Below are 14,518 nucleotides of genomic sequence, written 5' to 3' on the forward strand. Positions count from 1 at the left end.
GATAGACACAGAGCTTCATCAAACATCTGATCCATTGAACAAAGAGCTCCAAAAATCTTGAACTTTAGACTGCCATCAGTTTTACTCCCTACTCTTAACCATGTGATTCCTACTGCCTGCAGACTTTGCACCCTTTGTTATATACACATGTTGTGTTTGTAATATAAATACATTTAATAAAGTCAAATACAAATAAGGCAACAAGAGAAGTATCCTACACTTCTCTTTTGTAAAGTAAATCTGAACAGCCGATATGGGCATCTACATCAACTATATGATTTGCCTGAGAAGCTGGAGAGGACCAAAAAAAATTGTTTTTTTCCCCCCAATTTTTTAAATTTTTTTAAATTTTTTTTATTTGTGGCGGACGTAATTCTTTCGTGGGGGGCCGCCACAAATAAATGAATGTGTGGGAAACCCTGGGGTTAACTCACCAAACGATTCCCTAACGCGGCCACTGCTGCTGCTCTCTGCTCCCCTCACCTCCCAGGGGGTAGAACAAGGGGATGCGTCAAATGCAGAGGGTAATTTCACCACACCTAGTGTGTGCGTGTGACTATCAGTGGTACTTTAACTTTATAATGCTTGAAAAACTTTGGAAAGTTGCATCTGTGATATTCAACTAAATTAGTTTACATTTCCAGAAAGCTAACGTGGGCGGGGCTTCTCCCTATCTTGTAAACTCTGAAGAAACAGCGTCCTCTACAGTAGACATTTGATTTTAGGTCTATTTAATTTGCCCGGATCATGTTTTGTTTAGTTAAAGACTCCCTTAGTTCTGTTTCAGCACCTATGGGTTTGTGTTTTCTTGGTTGCCATGATTATTTTCACCTGCCTCCAGAGGTGGGTAGAGTAGCCAGAAATTGTACTCAAGTAAGAGTACTGTTACTTTAGAGATTTATTACTCAAGTAAAAGTAAGGAGTAGTCACCCAAATATTTACTTGAGTAAAACTAAAAAGTATGTTGTGAAAAAACTACTCAAGTACTGAGTAACTGATGAGTAACCTGTTCCTTTAATGATGACGGCAACAAATAATGCACAAAAACATAAAAATAGCAATGAGCAAATTCAGAGCCAGGAATATCTCTTAAGCAACTAAAACAATAATATATATTAGATAATAATACATTAAAATTAAAAAAAATTAAGGCAAATTGAGCCACAATAACTTAACAGCACCATAGACTCAGTAGGCATTCATTGATTGAGTGATTGAAACTTGTATTAGTAGATTGCACAGTACAGTACATATTCCGTACAATTGACCACTAAATGGTAACGCCCCAATAAGTTTTTCAACATTAATCAATTACTTAATAAATGACCAAATCGAGGTGATCTACCTCATATATACATATACATACACACACATATCATATATATATATATATATATGTATATATATATATATATATACACAGTATATATATATATATATATATATATATATATATATATATATATATATATATATATATATATATATATATATACAGTATATAATTTATATTTATTTTGCCGTTTTTGTTCACATGTTAAAGGTGTTTTAATGAATATACATGCATGTTTAACATATAGATTCCTTTCTTTCATGAAGACAAGAATATAAGTTGGTGTATTACCTGATTCTGATGACTTGCATTGATTAGAATCAGACAGTAGTGCTGATAACGTCCACGTTTTCAAATGGAGAAGAAAAAAAGTTCCTCCTTTCTGTCTAATACCACATGAAAGTGGTTGGTTTTTGGCATTTTATTTGTCCAGCTTCCATATTCGTTTTTATACACTTTACAAGAAATACATTGGCGGCAAACTCCGTAGCTTGCTAGCTTGTTTGCGCTGGCTTTCGGAGACTCTTATTTTGTTAGTGCAGGCGCGATGGAGCAGCACTTTTATTGTGAAGACAGGAACTGTGCGGTCAGTCTTTAGGCTTTTGAGAGAGGTACGGTTGAAATAAAAAAGTGTCTTTTTTTCCTTCACACTTTTGATTGATTGATTGAAACTTTTATTAGTAGATTGCAGAGTACAGTACATATTCCGTACAATTGACCACTAAATGGTAACACCCGAATACGTTTTTCAACTTGTTTAAGTCGGGGTCCACGTGTGACGGTCATGTGACCGCCTGGCTCTGTTTGATTGGTCCAACGTCACCAGTGACTGCATCTGATTGGTGAAACGGAGTCAAAGGTCACCAGTGACTGCATCTGATTGGTGAAACGGAGTCAAAGGTCACCAGTGACTGCATCTGATTGGTGAAACGCAGGCATGCGCTAGAACCTACTTTGAAGGTCTGTCTGACAAACCAAAACAAACAAAGCGTGCATTAACAGATCGATAAAAATTAGTAGCGAGTAGCGAGCTGAATGTAGATAAATGGAGCGGAGTAAAAGTAGCGTTTCTTCTCTACAAATATACTCAAGTAAAAGTAAAAGTATGTTGCATTAAAACTACTCTTAGAAGTACAATTTATCCCAAAAGTTACTCAAGTAGATGTAACGGGGTAAATGTAGCGCGTTACTACCCACCTCTGCCTGCCTCTGATTAGTGTTCGGGACACTCACCTGCTCCCGGGCACTAATCAGAAAGCTATTTATTCCTGCTTTTCGCCACACTCTGTCTGGCTGTCTTGTTTGCGCTATGCAACACGTTACGTGTGTTTTCCATTTGATTCCTGAGCTAAGCTTTGCCATGGGTTTTCTTGTTTTCAATGCTAAGTTTTTCCTGTTAGCTATTTCCTTAGCTTCCCGTGCCATCGACACACTTTTCTGTATTTTGCCTGATTTATGAAGAATAAATCCTTCTTTTACCTACGTAGTTCCGTCTGCATCCTGGGAAAATTATCCGTGCATTACCATGCGCCCCGCCGTCACAGTTACAGGCGAGCTCTGCCGTTTTTAAGAACCTCCTGCAAAAAAGTCAAGACAAATATCATCTCCATAACAGCATTCTGGAATTGTTCAGAATTTGCTGCAAAAACGCGAGTCTAACAAGTTTTCTGAACTGAACTCCAGGGCCACCCGTTGAACAGCCCAAATGATAAAGAAAAAAGGACCTAAAATGAAACCTTAAGAAACACCACTAAAGAATTTGGGCAAATGACAACTGACTGCATTTGAATCAAACAGGGATTTATTTATTTTGTTTCTATCTGCATTTGAGACAGATGCTATCACGTTAGCTCATGCTAATTAGCATGAGCTTTGTCGATGTATTGTCGTGGAGATAAAAGGCACTGAATGTCTATTTCGCGTTCTCGACTGTCATTTTCAAGAGGATATAGTATCCGAGGTGGTTTAAAATACAAATCTGTGATCCACAATAGAAAAAGGAGAGAGTGTGGAATCCAATGAGCCAGCTTGTACCTAAGTTACGGTCAGAGCGAAAAAAAATATGTATTTCACTGCATTCTAGTCCATCATTCTAACGTTCCTCGTCCACGAATATTTCATCCTCGCTCAAATTAATGGGGTAATGGTCCGAATAGCTCTAGCTGCGTTGAAAACAATAGGAAAATATGAGGGAGTGAACAACTGACAACGTCACGCTACTTCCGGTAGGGGCAAGGTTTTTTTTTATCAGAGACCAAAAGTTGCGAACTTTATCGACGTTGTTCTATACTAAATCCTTTCAGCAAAAATATGGCAATATCGCAAAATGATCAAGTATGACACATAGAATGGATCTGCTATCCCCGTTTAAATAAAAAAAATTCATTTCAGTAGGCCTTTAAGTTTGGTTGGTATCAACACTTCAGTCATCAACAATTGCATCATCAGAGAAATTGACATTGGAACAGTGTAGGTCTGACTTGGTAGGATATGTACAGCAAGTATTGGACACAGAGAGAGAGATCAGAAATTATAAGAAAAAGTGTCTACATTTGATTGTTTACATTTGATTATTTACAATCCGAAGAGGTATGATGAGGAAGGGAGGGTGTTAGTTTAGGTTTGAAGTTGCCTGGAGGTGTTCTTTTAGTGCGGTTTTGAAGGAGGATAGAGATGCCCTTTCTTTTACACCTGTTGGGAGTGTATTCCACATTGATGTGGCATAGAAAGAGAATGAGTTAAGACCTTCAAGTAGAGCTCAAAGATACAGTAAACAACACTTTTGGCGTTCACAAAAAAAGCGCTGTGCGTTACATCCTGTTTGACTGCGCTGGACACAGAAAAGCTCTCACAAAAGTATCTTACACCAACCTATACGGAATCAAGAAGAAATATCAGCAGAAGTAATAGGAAGACTTACCATGCTTAATGGCCATGGATTCATGAATCAATTAAGGGTAAATATTACGCATTCTACACGGATATTTGCATTATTGTTGTCTGCACTTGTGTTTGTGTGATTTATTACGGATTTATATACTTTCACCCTTACTTATACTTTACACCACTCTTGTTTGAGTTGTGGTGAACGCTGACAAGAGGGTTATCTTGTGTAGTTAAATGAAGTTAACATATTGGGAAGATTTATGAAGTATGCCGCAGTGCAGTTTTGGTTCATGTTAAGTAAGAACTTAACTTACTTCCACTATCTATTAGATCCCCCCGGTCTCTGAGCCAATTTAAACCTACGTTAAAAACATGTTTTTACTCTCCGGCGTTCAAATCCAGTTAGGCAGGATATCTTGGTCGTTTTTTTTTTCTTGTTTCATAAATTTTTTATTTATTTATTACATTTTAGTGTTTTAGGTGATATATTCTGCACTTCTTTTAAGGCGGGGGTCAGCAACCCGCGGCTCTAGAGCCACAAGCAGCTCTTGAGCGGCGCCCTGGTGGCTCCATGGAGCTTTTTCAAAAATGTATGGGAATAGAAAAAAAATGGGGTGAAAAATCTATTTTTTGTTGTAATATGGTTTCTGTAGGAGGACAAACACGACACAAACCTTCCTAATTGTGTTTATGCTTCACTAATGAGAGTATTTGGAGAGCGCCGTTTTGTCCTAATATTAGCGGCCCTTGAACTCACCATAGTGTGGACTGTGACTCAACAGTTTGTTTACATGTATAACTTTCTCCAACGATGCCACAGAAAGACATGTTTTATGCCACTCCTTCTTTGGCTCATTTTGTCCACCAAACGTTTTATACTTTGCATGAATGCACAAAGGTGAGCTTAGTTGATATTATTGACTTGTTGGAGTGCTAATCAGGCATATTTGGTCACTGCATGACTACAAGCTAATCAATGCTAACATGCTATTTAGGCTAGCTGTATGTACATATTGCACCATTATGCCTCGTTTGTAGCTATATGTGAGGTCATTTAATTTCCTTTACTTATGTCCTCTGTGTATTTAGGTTATTGTTCCATGTTTCATGACACATCTGTACGTATTATTGGCTGCATTTCTGATAGTTGTTAGTGTGCCATGTTGTTCCAGACCACAGCAAACGTTAGCCAGCTAGCCAAAGATTGTAATAAATCTATTCGAAGAAGGCAGCCTGCGTTTCCTTTAACTTGGACACACACATCTATACCTTGGGCATTCTAAGACAGTCATTTCCATGAGTTATCTCACCCTGTGACAAGTTTTACTAATTGTTTCTAATGTTGTAAAAATGTGTAGAATAAATATTACATTTCAACATTTCTGTCAATGAAGATTTGCGCGAGCCTGCAACACATAGTCATTTTGATAGTAAGTTAATATAGCTAATTAGCTACCGTATTTTTCGGACTATAAGTTGCAGTTTTTTTCATAGTTTGGCCGGGGGTGCAACTTATACTCAGGAGCGACTTATATGTGAAATTATTAACACATTACCGTAAAATATCAAATAATATTATTTAGCTCATTCACGTAAGAGACTAGACGTATAAGATTTCATGGGATTTAGCGATTAGGAGTGACAAGATTGTTTGGTAAACGTATAGCATGTTTTATATGTTATAATTTGAATGACTCTTACCATAATATGTTACGTTAACATACCAGCCTCGTTCTCAGTTGGTTATTTAACGTACATTTATTCAGCCTGTTGTTCACTATTCTCGACTTATATGTTTTTTTCCTTCTTTATTGTGCATTTTCGGCCGGTGCGACTTATACCCCGGAGCGATTTATAGTCCGAAAAATATGGTACTTACATCATGTGTTGCCTTCATTATAACACTAATATAAGTCTTTAAATTTTTTGCGGCTCCAGACAGATTACTTTTTTGTATTTTTGGTCCAATATGGCTCAACATTTCAAAATTTTTGGTTGGCGACCCCTGTTTTAAGGTATGTTTTACTATTCTATTTTATTCTTCCTTCTGTGTCAATCCGTGCTATTCAATGTCATTGAGTGCTGTAAGTAAGAAAAAGAACAAGAAATTAAAAAAAAAATACAAATGGAGACACGTTTGCAAACACCAATGACAATGAATAGTCTACAGAAACACTGCTTCATTTTCTATGCCCCATTCAGTTAATAGTAACTGCTGGTTCAATGTTAGGCTTAGGTTTTAGCAGATTTTCCGTAATTTTCCTACACACGGCATTTGGTGACCTCAAACAACAAGGCTATGGATTGATTCACACTGGTTTTTGCCTTTTGAAGGGTACTGGAAAAACTGGAAAATGTATCTTGAAAGTCCTTAAAAAGTGCTTGAATTTGGCCATGGAAAAGGTATACGAACCCTGTAAAAGGAAACCTTTGCATTGACTCCCCATTTATTCCAACTTGAAACCTTTTTCCTCTTGCAGAGTTTAAACCAATGTGTGCTTTTTTTTAATTGGCACAGCCTTTTTTAACAGCTGGTTAACAGCTACCATGAGACTCACTGATAACTTTTAATTGTTTTACTGATTGTTTTTTTTGTTTTTTTAATTCGTGAACAAATCTCTTGATCCTGTATGTCTTGTTTTAGGAGAAAAATGGCCGCTTCTTGTCAGCCCAAAGGTTTTAATAAAAGACTGCATCTTCTTTTGTTAAAGACACGGTTTAGAAGAGTCTCCTATAATTGTGAAAAAGAAGACAAAGCCCAGAAGTAGCAGCTGAAGTCAGTCTGACTTGGGGGACACACATTCTCAGTAGGGGTGCACTATTTTGAGAAAAAACCTAATTGCGATTTTTCTTAAATTTGAGATTTGTATATTTTATACATTATAAACATGCATGAAGCTGAGAAAATAAGTGAAAGAAGACATGTTACTTTTAGACTGTCAGTCAACATATTCTTGTCTCAAGGTGCCACACATTAGAACAATATGCAATAATCTACTTTAAAAAATATTTGGCTTTCTGCAGACAGACTTAAAATTAAGAAATAATTGCTAATAACTAAAATTTAAATATAATCTCAATATATAATAATAATGAAATTAACAATAAAAAACAATCATTTAAGGCAGGGGTCCCCAAACTTTTTGACTCGGGGGCCGCATTGGGTTAAAACAATTTGGCCGGGGGCCGGGCTGTATATATATATATATATATATATATATATATATATATATATATATATATATGTATATATGTATGTGTATATATATATATATATATATATATATATATGTATATATGTATGTGTATATATATATATATATACAGGCATGTGATTTTTCCGTCTAAAGTCGGAATTCCGTCTTTTTTAATCTCGGGGGGAAAAAAATTATCTCCCGTTTTTCGGGGGTTTTTTCCGACCCTAAATCAAGTTTCGAGACGTAGTTTATATTACGCCGTAGTTGATTGGTCGATATGTTCCTTGTGACCAATCAGGACATCTGTTATGAATGATGACGTTAATAACGTCATCATACCGCCATTTTCCATATGTAAAGATGTCGGTTCTCGAGAGAAAGGACGCTTTACGAGTAAAATAAATTGATAAACATGTCAAAAATAAGTTTCGATGGGACTGGATGGAAAGGGAAATCACTGATACTGTTGGGAAAAAGGAAGTTACGACTTTGTTCGGTGATTTTATTCGGAAAATCGATCGTCCCGGAAAGGTTTTGTGCACGTGGTGTCATGATAATATTGACTATGGATCACGAGGTTTCAAGGCTTTGGAAGTACATGCGAAACGCCAAAAACATATGAAACAACTTGAAGCAAGGAAAACAAACTTTTCACTAGCTGGTACTTTTGGATGTCAACCGAAAGAGAGCAAACCTTACGGACTTCATCCTTTGTTTACATCGAGAGGAAAGATCCACCCAAACGAACCACTTCAGTTGCAGACAGGGTTGTTAATAATGAGGTAAGCTAAAAAATATTTGCTTGCGAAATACGCATGTTTGTTTTTAAATATTAACCAATTATTGCTTTGCGAAATATAAATGGGTTTTTCTAAAAATAAAAAGCCACGTGAAAATATTTTATGAAATTACAGAAATTCAAAGAGTCGCATTATTGAATACAGTTAACAATTTATTTGAAATAAATTTGCATATAATACTATTTTATAATATTAAGTTCTTATGTAGTCTCTTGAAACTATTGTCAGTGGTGTAACAATCTTGAAGGTAAATATTTTCACACTTGTTTCATGCAATATGTCAGTGTCCTCACATTATTATTATTTCCTATATTCAAATATGAGTAAACAATACTAAACACGTTTAATTATTTTCATAAATTTATATCCTATTTTGGCGAAAAGAATGAAATGTTTACATTTGGTATTTTGTTAAATACATTTGCAAGGAAAGCTCATGTTAGGGCTGGGCTCTCTGAGAAAGCTAATGTGTGAAGTGAACTGAAGTAATGTGGTAATACTGTAAATAAACTGTAGATAATAACACTGATCAATGTGACACCTGTGGATGTGAAATGAACACAAGATGTAAATATTAGTGACTAAATACTGTTGGGACTGAACCATATACAGTGATTCATTAGGATAATTGGGTTATGTATGTTCTATTAATGATGTTTTCATGTCTTTAAACACTAAAATATTTTCTTCAAATGGTGCTGTCTTTGTTAATTTTAGCATGTTAAATTGGTGAAAAACCAGGAGCTTCGGGGGGCGTTGCCCCCCTTGTCCCCCCCACCAGCCCACCAGGGCACTGGTGGGGGGGGACAAGGGGGGCAACCTGGCTGGACCTGGCTGGGGGCCTTCGTCCCCCAGACCCCCGGAAATTTTTTCAGTCTTTTTCATTGTGGTCAAATCACATGCCTGATATATATATTTTAGATATATATAGCGCAATTTCCGCGCGCGCGATGATGTCACGTTATCGATGAGAAAATGCATTTTTAGACAATATGATTTGCCTGAGCGGCTAGGAGACACCGTGAGTAGCAAGCGGTACAAAGTGGAAAAGAAAAGACAGGGAACTTTTTTTTTTTTTTAATTTATTTTTTTTATACTTCCTGATTTTGGACGCTGGCGGGCCGTAGTTTAGGGACCCCTGTTTTAAGGGATGTATACTTTTATTTCTAATTAATGTCAAATTGTTTACCAATGTACTGTAATTGGAAGTTAAATAACTTTAAGCTATCCTAAATAAAAAAATAAGTAAAATGGACTAATTTCTGTGAGTAAAAAAATACTTTCTTTCTTTCTTTCTTTTAGTTTATTTCGAACATGAACACATTTACATCATAATACATCACACAATTTCATATCATTTCATTTACATCATGCCCGAAAAGGAGTAGGAAGAAGCAAAGCTTATTTAATCCTACCCCTTTCCCACTTCAAAGCATTTACAATTATATAAAATCATTTACTGACCTTTTTATATAATAAAATAACATCTATGAATTAGTATATACAACAGTTTGTAATATGTAATTAATTAATTCAGTCATTATTAACATACTGAGATGAAGAATATTTTCAATAAGGTTGGAAGTTTTTCTCATAATTCCTCTTCTTTGTACTTTGTAAGCACTATTAATTTAAACAACCTCTTAAACTGGATCATGTCAGTACAATTTTTAACTTCTTTACTTAATCCATTCCATAATTTAATTCCACATACTGTTATGCTAAAAGTTTTAAGTGTTGTACGTGCATATAAATGTTTTAAATTATTTTTTCCTCTAAGGTTATATTTCTCCTCTTTAGTTGAGAAGAAATGTTGTACATTCTTTGGTAGCAGGTTATAGTTTGCTTTGTACATCATTTTAGCTGTTTGCAATTTTACCAAATCACCAAACTTTAATATTTTTGACTTAATAAATATAGGGTTTGTATGTTCTCTATATCCAACATTATGTATTATTCTAACTGATCTTTTTTGTAACATGGTTAACGAATGTAGCGCACATTTGTACTTATTTCCCCATATTTCTGCACAATAACTCAGATATGGTAACACTAGTGAGCAGTAGAGAATATGAAGTGATTTTTGGCCCAGGATGTGTTTTGTTTTATTCATTATTTAAATGTTTTTTGCTACCTTATGTTGTATGTTTTGTATATGAGATTTCCAGTTCATTTTATCAGCTATTAATACTCCCAAAAATCTGGTTTCTTTTACCCTTTCGATGTCTACTCCGTCTATTTGTATTTGCGTATGGTGCTCTTTCCTGCTATTGCCAAATAGCATTATTTTAGTTTTACTGAGATTCAAAGATAGTCTGTTTTTGTCAAACCATCTTTTTAATTTGTTCATTTCTTCTGTTATTATTTGTATTATCTTCTGTGTGTTCTCTCCTGAACAGAAAGCAGTTGTATCATCTGCAAATAAAACTTACTTTAAGTCCTTTGTAACTTTACAAATGTCGTTTATATAAAGATTAAACAATTTTGGTCCCAGTATTGATCCCTGCGGCACACCACAGGATATATCTAGCCGTGTTGACATATTTTCACTCATCTTCACATATTGCTTCCTGTTGGTTAAATAGCTTCTTACCCAGTTCAATACCAAACCTCTGATGCCATATCGTTGTAATTTTTGTATTAAAATATAATGATTAATTGTATCAAATGCTTTTGTTAAGTCCATGAATACTGCTGCCGCACATTCTTTACCATCTATTGCATTGGTAATTTCCTCTGTTATTTTAATTAATGGTATTGATGTTGAGATATTTGCTCGAAATTCATATTGGTTCTCCACGAGCGTCCCACTTTTGTTAATAAATAAATCTAATCGACTATTGAATAATTTTTCCATGATTTTGGAGAATTGTGGAAGTAATGAAATTGGTCTGTAGTTAGTAAACTGGTGTACGTCTCCATTCTTATAGATTGGTACGACTTTTGCAATTTTCATTTTGTCTGGGAATTTTCCGGTTAAAAATGATACATTGGTGATATATGTCAGAGGTTCTGAAATGTCTTCTATAACCTTTTTTATCGTTACCATATCTATTCCATGACAGTCAGTTGAAGTCTTGTATTTACAATTTTTTACAATTTTGATTATTTCTTCTTTTGTTACACTTTTAAGAAACATGGAATTGGGATTTCTGTCTATGAGCTCACTCAAGTCCTCAACTGACCCATCATCTGCATTTGGAATTCTTTGATCCAGATTTGTTCCGATATTAACAAAATAATCATTGAAACGTTCAGCTATTTGGTTCATATTGTCATTTTTTGTAATGTCCATCTAGAAAGTACTGGGGGTAATCTTTCTTAGCACCATTTTTAATGATGCTATTTAGGATGCCCCATGTTGCTCTCATGTTGTTTTTGTTCTTGTTTAATAATTGACTGTAGTATTCCTTCTTACATGTTCGTAGTATACCAATTAGCTTGTTTTTATATTTCTTATACTTATTTTCTGCCTCTATAGATCTTTGTGTTATAAATATTCGATACAATGTGTTTTTTTTGTGACAAGCATTTTTCAGTCCTTTTGTCATCCACGGTTGGTTGTTTTTCTTTTGCTTCTTACTACGTTCTTTCCATGGGCAATGTTTATCATAGAGTGTTAGAAAGGTGTTGACAAAATTCCCATATGCATCATTTACATCATCTTCATTATATACATTGTCCCAACTTTGTTTCCTCAGATCCTTCTTGAAGAAAATCATTCCTTCCTCTGTACATAGTCTTTGAAATGTCTTTTTGTCAATGTTCTTCTTCCTGTAGTTCCCATCATAAATAGTAAAGACTGGCAGATGGTCGCTGATGTCGGTTGTTAACAGTCCACTTGTTATATTATTATCAAAGACATTAGTGAATATATTGTCAATAAGTGTAGCACTGTGACTTGCAATTCTGGTTGGCCTTGTGATTTGAGGATACAAACTCATACTATACATTGTATCTGTGAAATCATTAATGGACTTTTGCTTGTTGGGGTTCAAGAGCTCAATGTTGAAGTCTCCACATAAAAAGAGTACTTTTTGACTGATTCCATTGAAAGTTCCCTTAATCCAGTCTTCAAATCCTTCAATACTTGAGTTGGGTGCCCTATACAGTATATACAACTGATCAATACATTTCTATTTCTTTCATGACATATCTCAATGGTTATACACTCTAAAACATTGTCAATAGCCAGTGACATGTCTTTTACCACCTTGTAATGGAAGTCCTTCATCACATATACAGCAACTCCGCCTCCATTCTTATTTACTCTATTAATATAATTGAGTTCATATCCTTCTAGTCCAAAGTCCATTCCTTTTTTTGGATCCGTCCATGTCTCTGATACAGCGATAATTTTGAAAGGTTCTTTAAAGTGTTCCAAAAATAATTTCATATTGTTAAAATTGGCATACAAGCTTCTGCAGTTAATATGAATAATTGACAGTTTGTTATTGGAATTAATGTTGGTGTTGTACTATACTTCTGTATAATATAAACAATTATTGTCCATGTGAGAAAAAAAATGTATGTCTGGATCTATAGCACTGTCCAATTCCGTCCTGTTATAGTCGGTGCTGGAAAAGGTTATAAATTCTCTGTTTGATTGATTATTGTTTGTTTGTGTCATGGTTGTGTTTAATTTTTTTATCGTTATTGATATTTATCCAGCTCTGCTATTTTCCTTATGACTATTACTCTTGCTTCCTCTGGTGTTCCATTTAGTTTAATAAATATTTTACAGTTTGCTGTCCATGTTTGTTGTATTTTTCCTTGTTTTCTTAAGCTACGTGCTTTTCTGGCTATGTCTGCGTTTTTCTTTGTTAAATGTTCATTTATGTACACGTCTGTTCCTTTCAACTTCCTCCCTTGTTTTAGTAATGCGGTTTTATGTTTCCTATTGACAAATCTCATTATTATTACTGGTGCCGAATTATCTTTCTTTTTATGGAGTGGGTGACAAGCTTCCACATTTGCCATGTCCATGAATATGCCTTTTGACTCCATGAATGTTGCCACTTGCCTCTCTGTGGAGATGTCCAAATTCCCGGGCTCTTCTCCACCATTGGCGGTCACCGCCCGAGCATATGAACGGGGCTTAATATTAAGCCCGGTCAAAATAACGTCATTTATTCTTGTGTATTGTTCCAGTTCATCCACTCGGTCTGTTAACTGTTCTGTTTGTAAAGTTTTTGCATCATTCTCGACTCGTAGAATTTTTACCTCCTCCACCAGCTGCATAATTGTCTGTTGGTACTGCTTAATGGCTGATACCTCTGCTGTTAAAAATTCAAGTGATCGCCTTATCTCCTCACCTTCATCAGGAGAGAGCACCTTCTTTGGCCCCATGTCGCGGGAGTTTACCGCCTTCAGCCAACTTAATAAATACAATACTTAAATAAATATTGAACATCTTAAAGTGCTTTTTTTTCCCCAGTTTGAAAATCGTCTTTTGTTTGTTGGCATTCTTGCTCGTTCGTCCGTGTTGATGGGCCTATATTGCCCATCCACTTTGGAGCTGAAATATTCCCACAACCGGACATTTTGCTTTTTAATCCTGTTTTTTTCCCTCCCAATTTGTGTTACTTTACAGCATTTTCTGTGCTTCCTGTGTGTGTAAAGCTGACTAAAAGGAGGGCTCTTTGTGTTCAGTTAATTCTACTGTTAAATAAATGCGCTCGGGTGCTGAGAGCGGTGCGCAGAGTGAGACCTATTTCCCACTGCTTGAAGAGACAAACAAACACAAAGCTTAACAATTCTGATTGGCAAACATGTTTGTCACCCAAAGGCCGGTGATGGCGAAAAAACCCAACAAATTACCTCAGCCTCTTGTGGTTATTTATTGCACTTAATTGCAATTAAAGCCTCAATGTCGATTCGACGTCGCTTAGCAACGCTTAGTTTTGATTGACAAAGTAAGAGGTATCACTTTAACAAGGTTTATTATTGTGGTTGTAATTAGTGATGGTTTGGTTTGCCTATTTCTCCCAGTAGCATGCAGTACATCATATTACCCGTGTACCTCGTGAAGTGTCCACTCTGTGTGCATACAGTTTGAAAAGCAGGCAGTAATTATGACAGATGCCTGTGAGGAAACTTGGACATGAAAAGCAGGCTCACCAAAGCTTCTTGTTATAAAAGTGGAGGAGGAGAAGTGTATTGATCACCAATGGTGAACATTAGCAACTCCCCTCTCCCTTTTTTTTTCATCTCTGTCTTCATTCCTCCATCATTTCTCTCTAATTTGCCTCCCTCCCCGCCCCTCCGCTCTTCTTTCTAATCATTTATTTATCACTGTTCTC

General features: G+C 35.7%; 1 protein-coding gene across 1 annotated transcript in view; it reads right to left on the minus strand.

The window, feature by feature from the left end:
* The window catches only part of LOC133659660 (PRELI domain containing protein 3A-like), a 20,235-nt gene extending 6,670 nt beyond the window's left edge, over positions 1-13,565 (minus strand). Inside the window, exon 1 of the mRNA XM_062062243.1 lies at positions 13,440-13,565. Coding sequence (XP_061918227.1) covers positions 13,440-13,565 — 126 coding nt within the window. The remainder of the gene's footprint in view (positions 1-13,439) is intronic.
* Between the last annotated feature and the right edge of the window lie 953 nt (positions 13,566-14,518).

This window comes from Entelurus aequoreus, linkage group LG11 (assembly GCF_033978785.1).
Source record: "Entelurus aequoreus isolate RoL-2023_Sb linkage group LG11, RoL_Eaeq_v1.1, whole genome shotgun sequence".
Taxonomy (NCBI): Eukaryota; Metazoa; Chordata; class Actinopteri; order Syngnathiformes; family Syngnathidae; genus Entelurus; species Entelurus aequoreus.